The sequence below is a fragment of the Pundamilia nyererei genome, unplaced genomic scaffold (assembly GCF_000239375.1).
Source record: "Pundamilia nyererei isolate P.nyererei 1_Seehausen unplaced genomic scaffold, PunNye1.0 scaffold00032, whole genome shotgun sequence".
Taxonomy (NCBI): Eukaryota; Metazoa; Chordata; class Actinopteri; order Cichliformes; family Cichlidae; genus Pundamilia; species Pundamilia nyererei.
In genome coordinates this window covers 3,920,317-3,939,358 of record NW_005187433.1, presented here as the reverse complement: position 1 = coordinate 3,939,358, position 19,042 = coordinate 3,920,317, and the positions used below count along the sequence as shown (strand labels likewise).

General features: G+C 39.8%; 1 protein-coding gene across 1 annotated transcript in view; it reads right to left on the bottom strand.

The window, feature by feature from the left end:
* Positions 1–7: 7 nt before the first annotated feature.
* The window catches only part of npdc1a (neural proliferation, differentiation and control, 1a), a 21,059-nt gene continuing 2,024 nt past the window's right edge, over positions 8–19,042 (bottom strand). The window contains exons 2-8 of the mRNA XM_005729303.1: positions 2,257–2,373; positions 1,740–1,955; positions 1,242–1,308; positions 711–792; positions 486–565; positions 247–346; positions 8–144 (exon numbers count right to left, since the gene is read on the bottom strand). Coding sequence (XP_005729360.1) covers positions 73–144; positions 247–346; positions 486–565; positions 711–792; positions 1,242–1,308; positions 1,740–1,955; positions 2,257–2,373 — 734 coding nt within the window. The 3' untranslated portion in view covers positions 8–72. The remainder of the gene's footprint in view (positions 145–246; positions 347–485; positions 566–710; positions 793–1,241; positions 1,309–1,739; positions 1,956–2,256; positions 2,374–19,042) is intronic.

Sequence of the window (19,042 nt, the reverse complement as noted above, 5' to 3'; positions counted from 1 at the left end):
TGTGTGTGTGTGTGTGTGTGTGTGTGTGTGTGTGTGTGTGTGTGTGTGTGTGCACTGTAAAGTGCTCAGCATTCATTTTGCATTCCCCTGATAAGGTACAGCTGAATCATCAAACAGAGGGTTCTTCACCTCCATCTCTCCAGTCTGTTGAGAGAGCGCAGAAAATGAGCAGCCAGTCATAAAACATTAGGAATGATCAGTGCTGTAAATATGTGTATCCGCGACTTTATGCGTGCGTTTACTCACTGGTGCAAGTCCGGGACACTCGTATACTGTGAAGTCACCTCCCACCTCTTCCTCATCTGATGTGCCCTCAGTTTCACTGACTTTCTGTTCTGGCTTGTGACTAAAAAAACGAATCGACACTTGAGTTAATGTGGAGGTGATGGGGTCAAAGGGCACAGGGAAAGGATGTGGTTTAAAGTCTATAAAAAGGCACAAAGGTGTTGCAAAAAGAGAGAAAGACAAAATAGCAAATAACTTACTTTCCCATTGAGAGCATCTGCTGTTTTTGATGTTGATAGTGAAACATTTGAGCACTTTGGGCCAGAGTCTTATCTCCCATCTGTGGAGCAAACAAAAGCAGGAAGTGTGGATCACACATTTGAAGACAGAAGCCTCAGCTCACAAACCTTGTGGTTAGAGCAGAAGAAGAAGTGAGAAACAGAACTAATAATACCCGTTAGGCAAAGCTAGAGATGGGCGCTTACCGAAGTACCACTGGCAGATACACCCGCCCCTCCAAAAGCAGGGTAGTCTACCTTCTCGGCAAGATGTGATTCTTTTTGAAACCTGTGGGCATCATCAGCTTCTTTTAATACTTGAGGGGGTTTTCCACTTAAAAACAATCTTAAACACAAGCTCAGAGCTTATGGTAGGTTATGGTGACAGCAGATTTAAGCAGGTTCTGATCTTATGGCCACGTCAAAGAGTTTCTGAATGTTCTTGCACAGCATGTGTCTTTATAACTTTAAGTTATTAAATGCATAAAACCAAACAGGACTAAACATTTCATAGATTATACTGCATGTAACCGTGTAAACTATTAGTTCTTTTTGACTTCAAAATGTAAAATAAATTTTCTTTTAATATAAATTAACTAACTGCTGTATTGTTGCAAACACACTAGATTTGGCTTTGTGTTGCACTCACTTCATTTCAAATGAGAATTTCATATTCTGGTAAACTTTATTCAGCAGCTTTCTCTTGCATTACTTCAGATTTTCGGTATTCACACTTACTTGATGTAGCAGACAGTAGCCAGGATCACTGCCACCGTTCCCACCACCACACACACAGAGATGATAACTGCAAATTGATACAAAGAAAGAGGTAAACAGAGGGAAACAGAGCCTGTTAGGGGCAAATAACAAGTAAGTGAGTGAGAAACTGATAACCACTGTGCTAGGCATTTATGATGGCTAATTTAATTACCTGTTAGCTAATTCGCTCAGTATAATTGGACATCAAAATGATGCGCAACATTGACGACAGTGATAAGATCTTCTAAGGCAAACTTAGAGCTAGGAGGCAACAAACTGCTTGATAAGAAATAAGACAAGGCCCAATTTTTTATCTGGTTACACCCTAATGTTGCACCAGAAACCTGAATTTCCTGCTAACAGAGAAAAAGTGTTTTTTCCCTTTGTGGGTACACAGAGAAGCCTCTTGAAGCCTCTCGCTGCAAACATCAGGCCCCTTGGCACTGTTGTGTACTGAGTACATGAATTTATACTCACTAATAATTACGGTATCTGCCATGGGTGCTGGCACAGGTATAGGCCCAGCGCGGCCCTCCACATCAGCGGTCCAGGGTTGTGGTGTTGCTGCATTAGAAGATGGAGCTGCAGTGGAGATATTCAGGCTTTCACTTAACATTATTCCCTGTATCTTCTTTTTGTGTTTGGAGGCATCCGTCTTGCTGTTTTTTCTATCTGTTCCGGAAATAATGGCGGCTGGAAAGAGAGAGTAGGAAGCAAAAACAGCAACAGAGTCACAATCACAGGTTACAAGTAAAAGGAAGGAAAAGCATTATCTGATCAGTCAAAGTGCTTCACAGATGACTGTTATGCAATAATCAGACAGCTGAAATGTAACATGTAGCATAACATAATAAAAGAAACACTTCAATGGGACACAAAACACTCTATGAGCTTTAAAAAAACCCCAAAAAAACAATAATACTCAAGCCTCTGTCTCAAATGGAGAATAATGTGTGATTACCACTTCTATACGATTCTGCTGCATTTTTCTTACCTGGATGTTTGGATTGCTTTCTTGTTGTTTGTTGCTTCATCTCCAACACTTCCTGTCTCTCAATGATGGAGTGAAGGAAGTCAATTTCTTCATCCAGGTCATAGGCTTTAATCTTATCTAAAGATGAGAAAAGATTCAGACGTTTTACTGAGAGAATTCATGAATTAAACCACCGATTATAAAAAGCAGTAACAATCGCAGTGAAAACCAAAGCCTTTAACAATGAACTCATTCATATAGCATACAAATTGGATAGTAACCACAGACTAATTTTACAGTGGCTTGCAAAAGTATTCGGCCCCCTTGAATTTTCCCACATTTTGTCCCATTACAGCCACAAACATGAATCAATTTTATTGGAATTCCACGTGAAAGACCAACACAAAGTGGTGTACACGTGAGAAGTGGAACGAAAATCATACATGATTCCAAACATTTGTTACAAATAAATAACTGAAGAGTGGGGTGTGCGTAATTATTCAGCCCCTTGAGTCAATACTTTGTTGAGTCTGGGTGCCTGCCTGCAGCCCAGACCTATCACCACCTGAAACATTTAGCACAGAATCAGAATTGCATTTATTGGCCAAGTATATGCGCAAACACATACAAGGATTTGGTTCTGATCAATGGTGTCTCTCAAGCACAACAATGTTAGCAACACAATATAAGAGCAACAAAGAGTGTACATAAAGAGCAGTTGCAGTCTGGCAGTGTGAAGCAATGTGACAGTTCAACTATATACTATATAATGAAATGAAAAACAGCAGCTAGAATCTCATACGAGACACAATTGGGACAACATTACTCTCTTTGTCCAGCTGGTCTTCTCAGTTCCCAGATGTTTACACACTGTTGTGTCAGAGAGTTTGCTAGACAGTGGTCCTTTCCCATCTTATTGTAGAGACGTGTTAATGTAGATTTTACACGTCTTCTATGTTCTATTGTGAATAAAATCTGGGTGTATGAGACTTGCACATCATTGCGTTTTCAAGTTTTGCAGAACGTTACTTGCATCAAGGCTTCCTCTCCTCCAACCGACTGACTATTTGGATTTCTTCTCTCTTTGTTTTTGTCATCTCTTTTCCGAAAGGTCTCAGAAACACAACTTTAAAGTTAATCCAGTTTAGTGACTGAAGGTGACAGGTGACTATTGTTGTAACCAGGGGAGGGACAAGCACGGAGCGTTTGCATATGGTTGAGGAATGTATGCATAGATTTGCATGTGTTTTGACTCTCAAGTGACAAACAGTGAGCATGCTCGTGCCTTCTTTTCTTCGGGGGACTGATTAAAAAGGACACAATGCTAAACTGTTGTTAACAGCCCTTTAGGGCAGACAATGAGTCACATTCTTGCAGGACAGCCAAAGGCTCCAGGGCGACCGGGGCCGAGAGCGTGTGTGTGGCCACAGGAGGAAGCACCGCAGGGGGGCAGGAGCAATCAGCCAAACCCTGGCTTCACTGGGATCCAGTTGCTGCCTTCACAATAGACCCCACAGCTCACTGCTAATGGCGATAATCAAAGAGTTGTTTCCCCCTGTAACACTTATCTGCTATATATCAAATGCTATAATTTGATATTATTGCTGTTTGCATATAATCCTAGTGAGACAAGAAGCCTCGAGTAAAATAAAGAATCAAAAGAATTAAATCTAACTACATGAACGATAATACATTATATCACCATTCAGCATTATTCCCATGAGATTCTTGTTATAAATAAAATTTATTTGATAGAGATGATGCTCTTTAAATTACAGCCAATTTCAATTTACAACTTTTTTCCTAGTTGAGTGTTTAAATACACAAAAATGTTTTACAGTATTCAATTACATAAAACTACAACATTATAGAGATAAATGACTACAATCAATACATATTTCTCAGGATCAGAACAGAAATATAATGAAATACAAATAAAAAGACGCATTAAGTAGAATACTCTTTCCTGAAATCTTTACTGTGAAAGATTTAATACTTAATAGTATTTTAAGAGAAAATTAATGAATCACTCAAAGCGTTTGAGAGATTCTTATTTTTAAAGGTTGTGTCAATGATGACAATGAAGAGCCTTTTTTATCCATTCATCCTGTCTGATCCTTGAAGAATACCCATTCTATTTTTCAGCACAGGTTACTTTTCTCAGTCAACCCCTCACACAATCAACATCCTGAACAAATATTTAGCATAGTGTGCATTTTAAAAACACCCAAGGAGAAAAAAAAAAGGCACGGAGAGCACCACTCAATCCAACTAAACGAATGCGTTATTACGCCAGCACTACATTAATGATTACAGTGTCACTTTCACTCCAGAAGGCTGGCCATCTGGCCAAGCTAATGCGTGTGATATGACATGCCAGCACTTTCACTGAGTGCTTTGTTACTGTGTCACCCCCCCTCGCCCCTCCAATCACACACACCACCACAAAAACACTACCACACACACACACAAACACACACATACACCATTGGCTATTTAGTGCACTCCATAGCAGGTGTCTGTGGAGGCGGGACGTACCATCTGTACCCTGCAGGTGGATAAGAGCACCAACTGTGCCTCTGTGGTCGGCAGGAGCGTGTGGAGATGTGGGTTTAAATTCTAGTGAAACACACAAGAGTAAGTAGAGCCTGGCTGGTGGTGTCACAAATGTGTGGTGTTACTAAAAAATCTGCAGCTGATATGTAAAAAAAAAAACAAGTAAATAAATAAAAGTATTATATTTAGAAAAATCCCTCAGCATCCCACCGAGGCTAAGGTTGATCATTCACCCAACAAAAGTGGTGACTGTAAAATGTGGGTGGATTGTCACTCACCAAGTATGGACACCTCTCCTTCTGAAAGAGAGTTTCGCCACCGGCCTGATAATGACCCATAACCTCTTGCGAACACCCAGGGGGCAGTTGGGTACAACAAACAAACACTAAACATCTCAACGGGCAATATGGGTCACACACACACATGTGCTCTTTTCTTTTCCCACTTAAAAACCATTCACATTTCTTCCTCCCACCCAAGAAAATCACACATGTACACACAGACATGCACACTTACTTCCTCCTTTCCGTAAATGACTTTGACTTATCGGATTAGTCGCCTCGTTTGCAGGTTCTTGATTAATTCTACAGAAATGTCAAAAATACTATGACACAATTACACGTTTTCAGACCAAAAACTGAACAAAACAAAACGAGGAAGAAGCTCTCAAAAAAGTACATATTTATATTGACTATATCACTGCTCCTTTATAAATTACAAGCTATAAAGCGATTAAACCTAGTTTTATGTCAGCATGCTTAGAAGCAGCAGGACAAGAAGTAACTGAGCTCTGGCCTGTTAATGTATAATCGGTGTGTCCTGCTGCCACCTAGTGTGTAGTTGAATTAATGGTGGTAGACAAGATGGAGACTAAGCGTCAATTCAGGGTTTTTGCAGCACAGTACTTTTTTTTTTGGCGCGACCTCAAGAAATTTAAGCCAAAAAACAAGGAGAAACCTGCCAGCATTGTAATGTTATTTTTAACCTGACCATTTTTTTTTTAAACTGGTCTTCATAATCATCAATCATAATAGACACACTTACTGCCTTTACTATCTGGAGGTGGCTCACACTTACATTCACTCCCAAATGTTTAATTCTGAGCCAGGAGTAAAACTAACAGTTGAAAATATTCTCAGATTTTCTAAAGATCTGTGACTAAACAGTGCTGGTCATGGCTCTGAGATCAGTACATGCTCTTCATGCTCTTTTCAGTGGGTTTGGAAAAAAGGTCAAGAAGACAATTAAGCCAGAGGAAAGAAACCAAAAAAAGGTCACAGTTTAATCAGAATCTTGTATTTACTTTATAAGGTGGTGAGTGGAGGGACTGGTGCGTAGTTAAAATGCCATTCTGCCACTTCATCTCTCAAGTTGGTTCCTGTGTATTTTATAATTGTAGCACCGAGCCATTATCCACCTGCTATAAAAGTTAGTCGCAGCTGAGTGCACGCTTTTAGGTCAGTGCGAAACATAACCAGCAGAATTTCTATGACAAATAAAGAGCCGCACCTTTTTTTCCATGCATACTTACAGAAAATGACGACGCCTACTAATATAAAGAGAAAATAAAAGTCTAAGAAGCTGGCAATAAATCACGCAGAATGCGCTGATCTTTTCTCTGATCAAGTCTTAGAAAGGCGATTTTTAGAGGTCAGTCAGTTATTAAAATCTGCAAATATTCATACTGATACTGTTATGTAAAATAACTACACAAAGCAGCAAACCCAGCATAGCAACAGTAGCTGTAAAAATGAAAATGAAATTTCAGGTATATAATAGACAACAGAGCCAGATTTATTTGATTTCTATCAACTTCTGTTTCCTGATTTTCAAATGTCAAAAAACAACACCAAAAATAACAAAAAACAACAGCTGTAATATTTGCTGAGGGCAAATGTTCTGATGGTAAAACTGATAAAAATTAATCACGTAAACTGATAAAATGAGTCATGCTTCTTTCTCTGGTACATTCACTACATGTACAAAGTACTGGGCCACAGTCCCACCTAGCCATGCAGTCTGCCTTTACAAACATCTGCAAAAGAATGGGTCATTCTACAGAGCTCAGTGATTCAAGTGTGGTACTGTATTAGTATGCTACTGCTACTGCAAGAAGTCAATTTTGTGGAATACCTTCCTAGGCATTCCACAATCCGCTGTAAGTCGGATTAATGCAAAGTGGAAGCATTCAGGAATCAGAGTAGAAGTAATGCCAAGGTGACCCAGTACTTTTTGACCACTTAGTGTTGAGCATCATACACATCATTGATGATTTACAGGCTGTAAAACATGTTACATGGGAGTTATTTTACTTTAAGTTTTACAAAAGTAGAACAGCAGGAGTGGTATAAATGGCGGGATTGATTAACTATGATAAATCTGTATACGAATAACATTGACAAAAAAAGAGCATCAAACTAGCTCACTATGTTTTTACACACCACGCTGCATTTAATCATTAGCTCTTATGAATCTATGCTCTCCTCCACAATGTCTCTTTTGTCCCGTCTTCCTCCCCTCACCTCAAGCCAGTCGCGGCTGATTGCTGTCCCTCCCTGAGCCTGGGTCTGCCAGACGTTTCTTCCTGTTAAAAGGAACCTTTTCCTTCTCCTTATAGCAAAATGCATGCTCAAAGGGATTTCTCTGTATTATTGTAGGGTCTTACCTTAGAATTTAAAGCACCTTAAGGTGAGCTGTTGCTTTAATTTGGCGCTTTATACATAAACAAAACGGAATTAAACTGAATTTCAGATGGTGATCATATTTTTTCTTATTTTTAATACAGTGTGCCTTGTTAACATTTCATCAAGTCACAGAAAAGAAAAACAACAACAACAACAACAACAACAAAAAACGAGCTCATTTGTAAACAAACAGAAATAATGGAAATTCGGGTTACAATTTCTCTCGCCTCATCTTACAAAAGTATATGGCTGCAGGATATTTGCAACTGTCAGCATGTCATGGCCTTTTTGTTATTGACGGCTTGGTTTTATGTTGCATTATACAAGTCAGTATGAGCATGTGTACCTAACAGAGGGGGGGGGGGGCAAGTCTCACATAGTTCCATGTAGATATAAAAGGCAAAAAAAAAACTCCTGAAGAAAGCGATTGCTGTGCCTTTAGCATATACGGTTTCACAGCAAGCATGCAATCAGGTGACACAGCTTTCAGTCATACTGTGTGTTGACAAATGGCAGTGCACACCTCTATGTCAAACACAGGCTGGCCCAACAATAAACAATAAAAAAGTGCTGCTTGCCTCGCTTGCTCCACTTCCAGTGCTTGCTTACAAATAACTTTGAACAGGAGAAACTCGACAGTCGACTGTCACCATAGAGGCAAACAGTCACACAACAGAATTTTGATCTAAAAATGTAGGTAATCACCTCAGAAGTGCAATATGCAGGATGTAATATAGCAGAGGTAGCCACAGTGCAAAGAAAATACACCAAAAACCTACAGACTGTATGAATGAATCTGTTACAGTTCCTTTTGTGTGTGTTTGAGGGCATGTGCATTTGAATGTGAAAATGAGAGAGAGACTCATGTGGATCAGTGTATTCTGCAGTGTATTCCTAAAGTGGTTTATGTAACCACTTTAGGAAGCTTAGAGACCTATGATGTACTAGATTCACAGCACCACATACGTAAACATCACAGAGACACAAAAGCAGAAATGCCACCCAACATTAAAGTAACTATACTAACCGATTGCATCTTATCATCCCAGCGGACAGTTAATAATCCTCTCTCCTTCTGCATGATGTGACCTTTTATCCGCTGACACTTATCTCCCCCTCTTGTTTACCTCGCTCTCTGATGCTGCTGAGAATAACTTGAGCCAAGTTCGCACTGGATCCTCTCCTGCTGCAAATCTATATAAATTATTAATCCTTAAAAAGCCACATGTGGCCCACCAGCTGACATAAACACACACACACGGTTCAAACACGCAGACGTTCACGCTCCTGAACACAAGATGCTGCCTTTTCTCTGTCCAACGTCTGTTGTGAAACGTGGAGTGCGTGTCAGCAGTGTAATGCCACGTCATGAAAATCTGAAAAATAGCATTTATTTCTGCAGCTTGGCTCTTTCACTGAGAGATATTGGATTCAGTGATGGAGATGAAGGTTAACAGAGACGGAGAGAGAGAAAGGCATGTCATCTGAGTGATTAAGGCCGCCAGTGCGGGGGCACTGCACGTGTGTGTGCGTGTTAGATGTAGCAGGGGCAGGGACGGATTACAATACAGAGAGAATCAGCCTACGCCATAGTTGCCAGAGGCATTGGAGGAAGAAGAGGGGGGTGAGCGAGGACCACAATAAGATGCCCTGGCAAAGAATCACACCATTAGGATAAGACATTAGCACGTTTGCCTGTTTATTATCAGAGAGAAGCCATTTGAACCTCACACAGGTAACCAAACTTCACAGTGTTATTACAATACGCTCAAAGAACTAGTCCAAAATTCTCAGTTTATTCTTGTCAAGCTGATATATATGTATTTTTTCCAAAGACTGGAGAGTGACGTGCATGGCAAACAGTCACAGAATTCAAATGTTCCTAATTATTAGCTGCCCTTTCACATCAATGATTAATGATTTTGTCAGTAAAAATTATATACGTTTTTAAACTAGCTGATCATTTCCATCCCGTGCACTGGTTTTATCCTGGTGCTCCAGTTTTTCCCCACAGTTGAAAAACATGCCGACAGGCTTAATGAATTAAAGACGCTCACACAGTTTATTTCAACAGTTTTACTTCCTAGTGGTTAAAAAAAAAAAAAAAGGTTGGAAATGTTTGAAGATAACCAAACAAAATTACAGTTGTTCAGTAGAAGAAAAAGACTCGTGAGATTATCGTGTGGTGGATAATATCTAACAACACCACATTACTTCTGTCTTAGTTAAGTCTTTAAAATCAAGCGCTAGTTTGAGCTGTAATGTCCTCACAGGAACTGAGGAGTTTGTGAGCATAGTAAGTGCAGAGCCGTGTGAGAGCACGCTTATCTTTTCCCCCCCCCACATACCATAACGCACGCAGCGTCCTTCCTCACTCTCCTTCAGAGGAGATCGGCAGGGACCACAATCTGAAGAACCACGCTTGCAGGAGTCGCGCCCCTGTTTAGCACAGACTGAGCGACACCCGTGGGCTGCATGAGAGGAGTGAAAATAAGTCTCATCAGCACCGCAGTCACACTGATGTGATGCAGAAACGATGCTTTTAACGTGGCGGTGAAATAGCGCTCTTCACGTTGAACGAATAAGAAATGCTTCACCATTACTGTCAGTCCTTTTATTAGTGTCTCTGTTTAGAAATAAAAGACCTGCTGTGGAACACAGTGTCTGTTGATGTCAGAGTTACATCACAGCTTCACAGAGATTTGGAAAATTGTTTTAAGAGTTCAATGTAACCTCTTAGGTTTAATATTGTCAGTAAGAGAGCCACACTTTTTATAGCTATCTGGATTTTATAAGGCGGTGAGCCCCACCTGTTTGGCCGTCGATATCTGGTTAATCACTTGACCTGATTACTGCCGGTTTCACAGAGCTGCATCTGGATATATACACAAACAGCATGACAGACACACAAAAGAGGGAGTGGGTCACAGAACCACAGCAGGTGTGTTGGTGGCAGAGGGCAAGTGGAGCTCTGGTATGTTATCAGAGTGGATAATGAGCCCAGCAGTGCTGCACAGCTAAAGGTGAACAGCACAGCGGGCAGTGGTGCCGGCTTAATGAACACGAGGAGACTCCAGTATTTCCAAAGAATAACAGGTCAGGGCTGGTCAAGTATACAGTGTAATATACGACTACTGTAAAAACTTGGCTCAAGCTAGTGAGGCTGCCACAGCAGGGACTGAGTTTAGGCTCCTAGGAAAAGGGTGAAGGTGCAGCATTGTAGAGCAGGGGTGTCAAACATTAGGCTCAGGGGCCTTTCATTTACTGCAGCAGCATTTCTTCATCATGTGGAAAAACTGGCACATACTGTTGAAAGTGCGCTGACAAAATAGGGAGTTTGAGTGGCCCACTTAAGATCAAAGTGAGCTACATGTGGCCCATTACGTAAAATCAGTTTGAAATCCCTGCTGTAGAGGAAGGAAGAAAGGAAAAGAGTGCACTTAAAGAAAATTTCATCTTGATTATCTTGTTTTCTTAACAGCTGTAACCCAAATTTGTATCTGAAAATAAAATTTGATTACCAAAAACATCACAAAACATCAAATATTTAAGAAGTTAAATATGACATATAAAGTTAAACTTGTTTACCACCGTAAAAACACTCAGAAAACCATTGGCGTAAAGGCGAGATCACAAACTTGCAATTTTTTGTTTGCCGCTCATTTCCAAACTGGTACTGCTGATCTGTTCAATTCATTTCTCCTCGTCATGTGGATATAACCCAAACGTTTTTTGGTCCATCTTTGTTAAATTCATCACATTTTCAAGGCAAAATTTATGAAGTGATTTAAAAGATTGTAGGTGAATTAGATGATTCATTCTTTGAATAATAAACTTTTTTTTTTTTTAAACAGACTTACAGTGAAAGTCTTTACTCAATGAAAATCTGACACTCTCAACAGCAGCACACACACATAACACATTTGACAAGGTTACACACTGCCACGATGGGCACACATCCACATCTTCTTATGTCACTGACTGGCCTGGCCTGCGAGTGAAGGGCGAATGTGTAATCTGAGAACACTGTTTGACAGACAATATCTGGAGATAATGGAAACCATGGGCTTATTTTTGTGAACCATTGGTGGCTGACAAAAAGAAAATGGTTTATTAATCATCTATTAGCGGGAAAAGCAAATATTTAATTATGATTTGCTTTAGAGTAGCACGCAGGTAGAAATCTCCCTGAGCACCCTCGATTCAAAGTCACACTCTGTTCTCTCCAGTTTGCACTGAAAAGCAGCAGCTCTGTCACCTCCATCTTTCACCACCTGCTTAGTTATTCCACAGCACTGTGGGTGTAGCATGCTCATGCACCAAATTCCCCTCATTTCTAATTACAAGATTAGAAGTTCTCTCTGTTGCTTCTTTCCACTTCCTTCAATCTATAACCTTACAGGGAAAAAAGCATCACTAGAAAGAGCTTACTCTGTCCTTGTCCTTTTATGCAACTGCAAAAACTTACTTAACTGACTGAGTACAGCTCATTGCTGGGTATGTGTTTGCTGTAAGACCATGCAAATGCACTTAATTCAGAATTCGCCAAAATTTAGATAGACTTTCTTTTTTTTTCTCCATGTGAAAACAACACTGGTAGCTCCTATTCTTACTCCCAAAGACAAGCACAGAGCCGGTTTCGGTTTAGGAATGCATTCCTCTTCTAAACAGCCTTTCAAGCTTATCTGTCCTCTCTCATTCTCTCTCCCAACAATCATCAGTCAGTTTTCTTTTTTTCCCTCCACCAATTGTTTATTTATTTAACACCTCTTTGATCACAAGCCATTCAGGCCCAGATTAGGTGTTGATGAATGCACTCATGTCACAGATCAAATAAGCTGTTCTCATCTGTAAATGTGAGTTAATCAGTCCACTACTTTGGTCCCGAGGTGCTTTGGTTGCCAGTGGATGAAGCCTAATGCTGTGGTTCTCAATGTAACAGCACAGGACAGCAGTGCTCTAAAATTCTGCCATATGCTCAGAAATGTTATAGCTGCTTGCGGCAATAAAATAAATAAAGGCAAACCACAGTCATCACCATGTGGCACAAATCATTATCAGGCAACTTAAGAAATGATGATGATGATGATTTTATACCTTTAGACTTAAAGAAAAATGTAATTTTTGCCTCCATCGTGCAGTAAATACTGATGATGAAGTGAAAGAGGTTACGATTTCTACTGAGTCACTCCAGAGTCTCTGGGTTTTTTTAAGGAGTCAAGTTTTAAGCTTCAAATTTGTTTCTTGGACTCTAGTAGAGTAGCTTTGCATGATTTACTTTCAAAATTATCCTTATTTATCTTACACTGGCTCCTTGACAAGTCATTTTAGCTCCTTGTCCTTTTTCTCTTTATGTCAGATTTCTTCCACTTTTAGTCCAAACGCCAGTTAGCAGGGGCTTGTGTGGACCAGAGTTGACCATATAAGGATATGTGCTCTCATGACATCATACAGAGCCATGGGTACAAAAAACCCATAGTGTAAACTAAACATTTGTAACAGAAACATTGAGCAACAGAAATTACTTATACTGGCCTTAGCATATGAAACACTGTAACCATTAAAGACAGAAAAGCTCACATCCCTGTAATGTTCAAACAAAATTACACAAGACAATTCTTCATTTGTTTGTCATATAAATTTTACAAATGTCAACAAAAGATAAGAACAATTTCATTCCTGTCAAAGTTAGGGATCGGGAATTTTTTCTTTATTTTTAGCATCCTGATTATAATAAGACTGCTAGAATTTCAGCACTTCATCTGTTATTCATCATGTGGGAAGTTAATGTGCTGAAACCTACTGCAGTCACATGAGCGAGGAAAATTATTCACCTCACGCACAAGCAGCCATACATACACAAACCCACTCTCCGTGCTCATGAATGTGTGAGGCTGACAACGGAGCGAAAATGATGGTGAGAGGTGCAGCAGTCAAACAGAAACTGCATGCATTACCATTTTCTAGCATAAAAAGGTTTATACAATAATTAATCTGCAGTAGTAGGCCTTTGGTTCCCCAGAAAGCCAAACCGCAAATACATATGATGATACTTTTCTAAACACACCTGAACAACATGGCCCTGAGTGCTTAATCCACTGCATTATGAGAAATAGCTAAGTAAATACATGCAGTGGGCATTAGTTGAAGTGTAACGTATTTGCCTAATGCTGAACATATGTTATTAAATCAGCAGAGATGTGACCCAATTTGCTTCTGTTCAGTCTACAGGCATCGGTTTTCCTCGCGTATGTTCTGAGCTGTCAAGGCCACCATAAATGAACAAACAAAGATGCTCCACAACATGACAATCGTATGACCAAGCTGCTCAAATCTGTTTGCGGCTGTGACAAAAGGAGTCATCGAAGTGAACGTCAAACAGGCAAAGAGGTGGCCTTGCGTCCACACAGTGTTGATGCTAATTAGGAAGCTCAGTTAAGATGACAAAGGAAGTGGAATATAAAACAAGACAGAACAAGAGATGGAGAATGGATACACATTAATAATATAGATACACATTTGAAAAAGCAGATTTTCTGCACTAGATAAGGACGTTTAGTCTCAGCTAAGACAGAGGAGGTGTGAAAAAAAAAACATTATGCAACTCAGGGACTCAGAAGTCCTTGGAACAAGTGAAAAATGACTTTACTAACCATCTGCTGCTGCTGTTGCCAGGCTGTGTGCTAAGCAGCAGCTTTGCCAGCAAGAAATGAGAGGCAAGCAGAGGCATTCTCACACAGCCTGGTACACACCTACACTCCCAGACCAACACTAAGACACATGCACACAAAAAATCTTTGATTTTTTTTTCTCTAACTTTTGTCACATTACTGTGTACACATTTAAGCTGTTCTACAAATACAGTAAAATAAACCACACAGCCATGTGTGTGAATGTAAGCGAGTTAGAGGAAGCAGGAAATGGGTATGCCAGGAGGACCATACACTCCCATTGTGTTCGTTTCCTGACCCTTTGATAGCAGACAGGAAGCAGCCCAACAGTCCAAATCAAGTGAAAACATTAAAGAGGTCTGTGCACAGCTCCTCACTTGATATAGTCCCCGTGGATAGTAGATTTGACTCGATTTGAGTGTTTTTATGCTTGCATATGCGGCTTTTTGGAATTCTGTTTATCCACTATGCTCTAACAAATGCCAACAACATGTTTGTAGTGGTTTGTTTTCCCTGGCATCTGCTGGAAAAAGACCTGCTAATGTACGCTACCATGGAAGTGGATTACAGCAGAATAATGTAACACGAGCCAATATGCTGGTCAAGTCATTATAAAGAGCCTCAGAACAAGGATGGCTGTCAAAACCTCATTCTGAAGGAAGTGAAATGGGAAAATCATGCTAAGAGAGAACAGAACAAAAGCCAGCCAACATCCAAGGAAGAACTTTGGATGATAAAGTTGGGCATATCAAATATTGACTTTCTAGCTTGTTAGAATTCTGCAAATTTGGTCTTTGCCTTATCTACTGCATTTCCATTTATGCATGCACATCTCAATAAATCCAAACACCTACTTTCCATTTTCTTCGCAAAATATAAAGAAATTAGCTAGAAAAAAAACCCAAACACATTAGGACATTTTATACAGCTGGGATAATTTCCCTTTTCTGCAGTTAAATGATTATAAGGTCGAAGAAAAACAGACTCAACAGAAGTTTTTACCCACAGGCCGTCAAACATGCCCTACCTTCACCCTGATTGGAGGATAACTCTACTGCCAACACTCATGGACATTACACCTCATATATAAACCAGATTTCTATTTATACTTCAAAGCAACCAACATCCCTACCTCTTTAAACTGTATTTATTATAACCTTATTTAGTATAGTTGCAACAGCACCCCCCTACTCAATGTGCAATATCACTGATCACACTGCACCTGCTCCTCAGATGGCATGTATGCATATATATATGTAAGCGTGTATGTGGAAATATGTGTGTGTATGTATGTACGCATGCATACATGTATATATACACATATATGTATGTTTGTATGGGTGTATCCGTATGTTTGCAGGTGTATGTATAACTGTAAATGTAAATTTGTCTGTGATTGTGTAAATACTTATGCTATTGTGTACTTCACACACATGGAGAAATGCCAAACAGCCTTTCATTGTTCTTGTAACAGTGACAATAAAAGCTATTCTATTCTATTCTATTATTTAAAACCACTTCTGATTGGACATAGAGGCAGTTTGTCAAGTGGCAGCAACGTATAGGTTTCAGAGTCAGCTTTATTTATCGCAGACAGAAAAAGTGGACATATTAACTGTTCTGTAATCCCCAACCCACTTGCCTCATTTCTCAGAAAACCATGCCAAAAACCCTGAAGCCAAAATATAGAGCTGTAAGTGGCTATAAATGGCTGAGGTTGTGAAAACTGTCTACATTATCATTTTCAGTAGCGTAGGTGTTAGTTTCCCTCGGTGATCTGGTACGATGACTCACCTAAAATTAGGGTGGAAAATGGGGCATGATTTACACCTGCTAGTCATGCGAGCAAAAGCTCAAACAGACATGCAGAAACACAGGCAGTCGTGCTCAAAAGACAGAGGCAGGAAATACACTGGTAGCTTAAGGCAAATTACATTTTTTATTTTTATTTTTTTTACATGATGGAAAAATGAGGTCGAACAAGGTTTTGTTTTATACTACTGCCAATCAGGCCCATACCTCGTCTGGCTTATCACAGTCTGCCATTTATATTTCTGTTCCAGTAACTTCTGTCATTTTAGATAATGATGAGTCTAACCCATTACACGGGAGACAATTACTATGTCATTATCATTAGAGTGAAGCAAAGCAGCACATCCCACAGCGAACAGAACAGAGGTTAAAGTGATTAAAACAACGGCGGTGTGCAGGCAGCAAATGAAAGCTCCTTTATTTTGTCATTTTTTCCCCATTTTATTTTTCATGGTCATCTTGTTTGTTTGCTCCTGGCACGATCAGTTGTTGCAGTACAATATTTCAATTATCCATCCTACGATATTCATTTAGTGAGTCTTATAAAATATTATATATTAGATTGACTAGTGTAAATAATATCGATCAATAGAGGCAGGCATTCCTTCTAACTATATGCACAACGGAAAGAGTGCAGTGAAACCCATGCATGAGGTATTGCTAGTAGTTTTTTTTTTTTTTAAATCAGGCTAAACCGATGCAGACATTCTTGTTAAGGATGTGGCTACACGCAAATGCAAACCTGCTGACAGAGAAAATTTGGTGCTCTGAATTTTCACCTTTTACTACACAGCAGTAATCAAAAGAGAGAAGTGCAGAGAAACTAATTGAAGGTAAAATTCTGCTGACTCGGGTTTGATCAAACGTGTGTGTGTTTGAAATTAGCTAATTGTGGCTTACAGCGCGAGTGAAATGAGTCAGCAAAATACACAGCCGACTTGGGGGATGTCACACCGAGATATCACTGAAAATGATCATCTGGTTAGGGGGAAAGCACTGAGGTCACTGCAGCTCCCACATATTAAGACGATGCTTTCGAGCAAAAGTTGTCAACGTAACATCTGGGGCTCCGTGCAGCTGTCTGTCTTGGTTGTTCAAAAGTTCATCTGACTGTAGTAAAAGGCTTTTAGCTTATATGTTGGGACCAAACTGGACTGCACTGGAGTGAACTGGAGCAGAGTGAATGAATGGATGTTGAGAAAAAGAAAGAAACAAGCACACAGAGTCCTTCATTTCTTGAAAAGATAGCTCTAGATGCTCTGTAAGTTAATTTTGGCCCTTTAATTTCCCAGAGAGGTCTGCTAGTCCACAGAATGCTCTCAAATACGAGGGGGAGTGGGAGCTTTAACGAAGCCACTGCAGCAAAACCTTGGCTGGTCACTTATTTTTCCCGACAAAGACCTCAGTGAGATAGATCAATATTATTGGTAAGTGTTTCCTGGCCACTGGGTAATTTCAATAATCTTCCCTTTCTCTACCGAGTGACATCTAATCCCACCAATGACTGCACAAACCACATAACAGGTTCATATGAAACCAGAACGAGCACTTTCTTATCTCTGATCTGCATTTTGTCCTAGAAACAGAGTTCATAAAGACTCCAATTAAAAAAATAAATAAATAAATCACGGTATCTGTGCAAATCGATGTATGAATTTGGTCATTTTGCTCAGCAGATGCTGAGTAGCCTAAAATAACTACTATTTCCTTACTGTTTTGAACAGAAATCCCCTTGCAAGCCCTAGTTAATCCACTTGTCTTGTTCCTCATTCCAGACAGATTTTTAGAGCTCATGTTTCCTGAAGTCTCCTCACCTTTGTCACTGACTGTACAGGTGATAGACCGCTTCAGTTATGTCATTTCTAAAAGAGCAGTTTTGCTTTTAAACCCAAAGGAAAACACAAATGTCTTTACACACATAGCAGGTCTTTAACCGTATCCACATGTGAACATACTGTATGTAAGCTTTACCTCGTAAGAATATACAGTGATACCAGACAGTGTATATTAACCCAGTGAGAGTTGTTTAATGTCCTGTGTTTTGTTTTGTTTTTTTTTTAATCAAAAGACAACAGATGAGTATTGTTGCTGTGCGTGTTTAAAGGAGAGCGCGTGTGACAGCGAAGATATAGATCCTAATCCTAGTGGCAGAAACAGCCGGAGGCAGAGGCTTTCTGAATACTAATCACTCCAACTCTATGTGGGTTTAATGAATGACAAACTTGGCATTTAAGTGTGGCAGCACAATAATGACCAGACTCATTCTGAATATTGAGAAGTGGAGATGATGCTTCTAATATGAAATGCTAAAATTAGACAAACAAAGCTTCTTTTTTTTTTCCGAGTGAAAAAAGGTGACTCTCCTGGCGTTGCTAATATAGTACACACCCCTGAGCCTGAATTACACAACAACCTCTGCGTGCTAAATTTATTCTGTATCTTGGCCACCAGGATAGACATACTTTATGTTATCAATTGGTTAAATTGAGGTTTTGGATTACTTCCATCCCAAAAAACCCCAGTGTTCAGTGAAAGCTCTATGGCTTACTTAAGCACGATGATGATGTGTCAGTGCCTCCTGAATAAACCACCTGATTACATTGGCCCATTCCCAGTCTCTACGTCTACAGTCTTTTAAGGGCATTTCTCCGCAACAACAGCGACGGCTTTGGCCTTTCCCGTCATCAAAATGTTAAGTCCGCTTTCCAGAAGTCTTCTCTTCATGCACAAGAAAGATCATTTTGCTTCACAGTTTTAGCTTTCTGATGTCAAACACATGTCTTTCAAGGGAAGCTAGTAAGCGTATAAACTATCACTGAAAGAGCAACCAAACCTAATCTTATAGCTCAATAGAAACCTGAGAATTTAAAAAAATATTCCATCCTAAAGAAAGTAAAGAACTGGTCTCAACATATTCAGCGACCACTTCTTTAAATTTTTGACATTCAAGCAGCAGTTTCTCAAATGGCCTTGGCTACCAAGAAAGCACAAGACAGAGCAAATTCACACCATTTGGAGCCCAGGGGATGTCAGTGAAGTCTGCAAGTGTTTACTGCTTATTTACATAATTTACATCTATTCCAG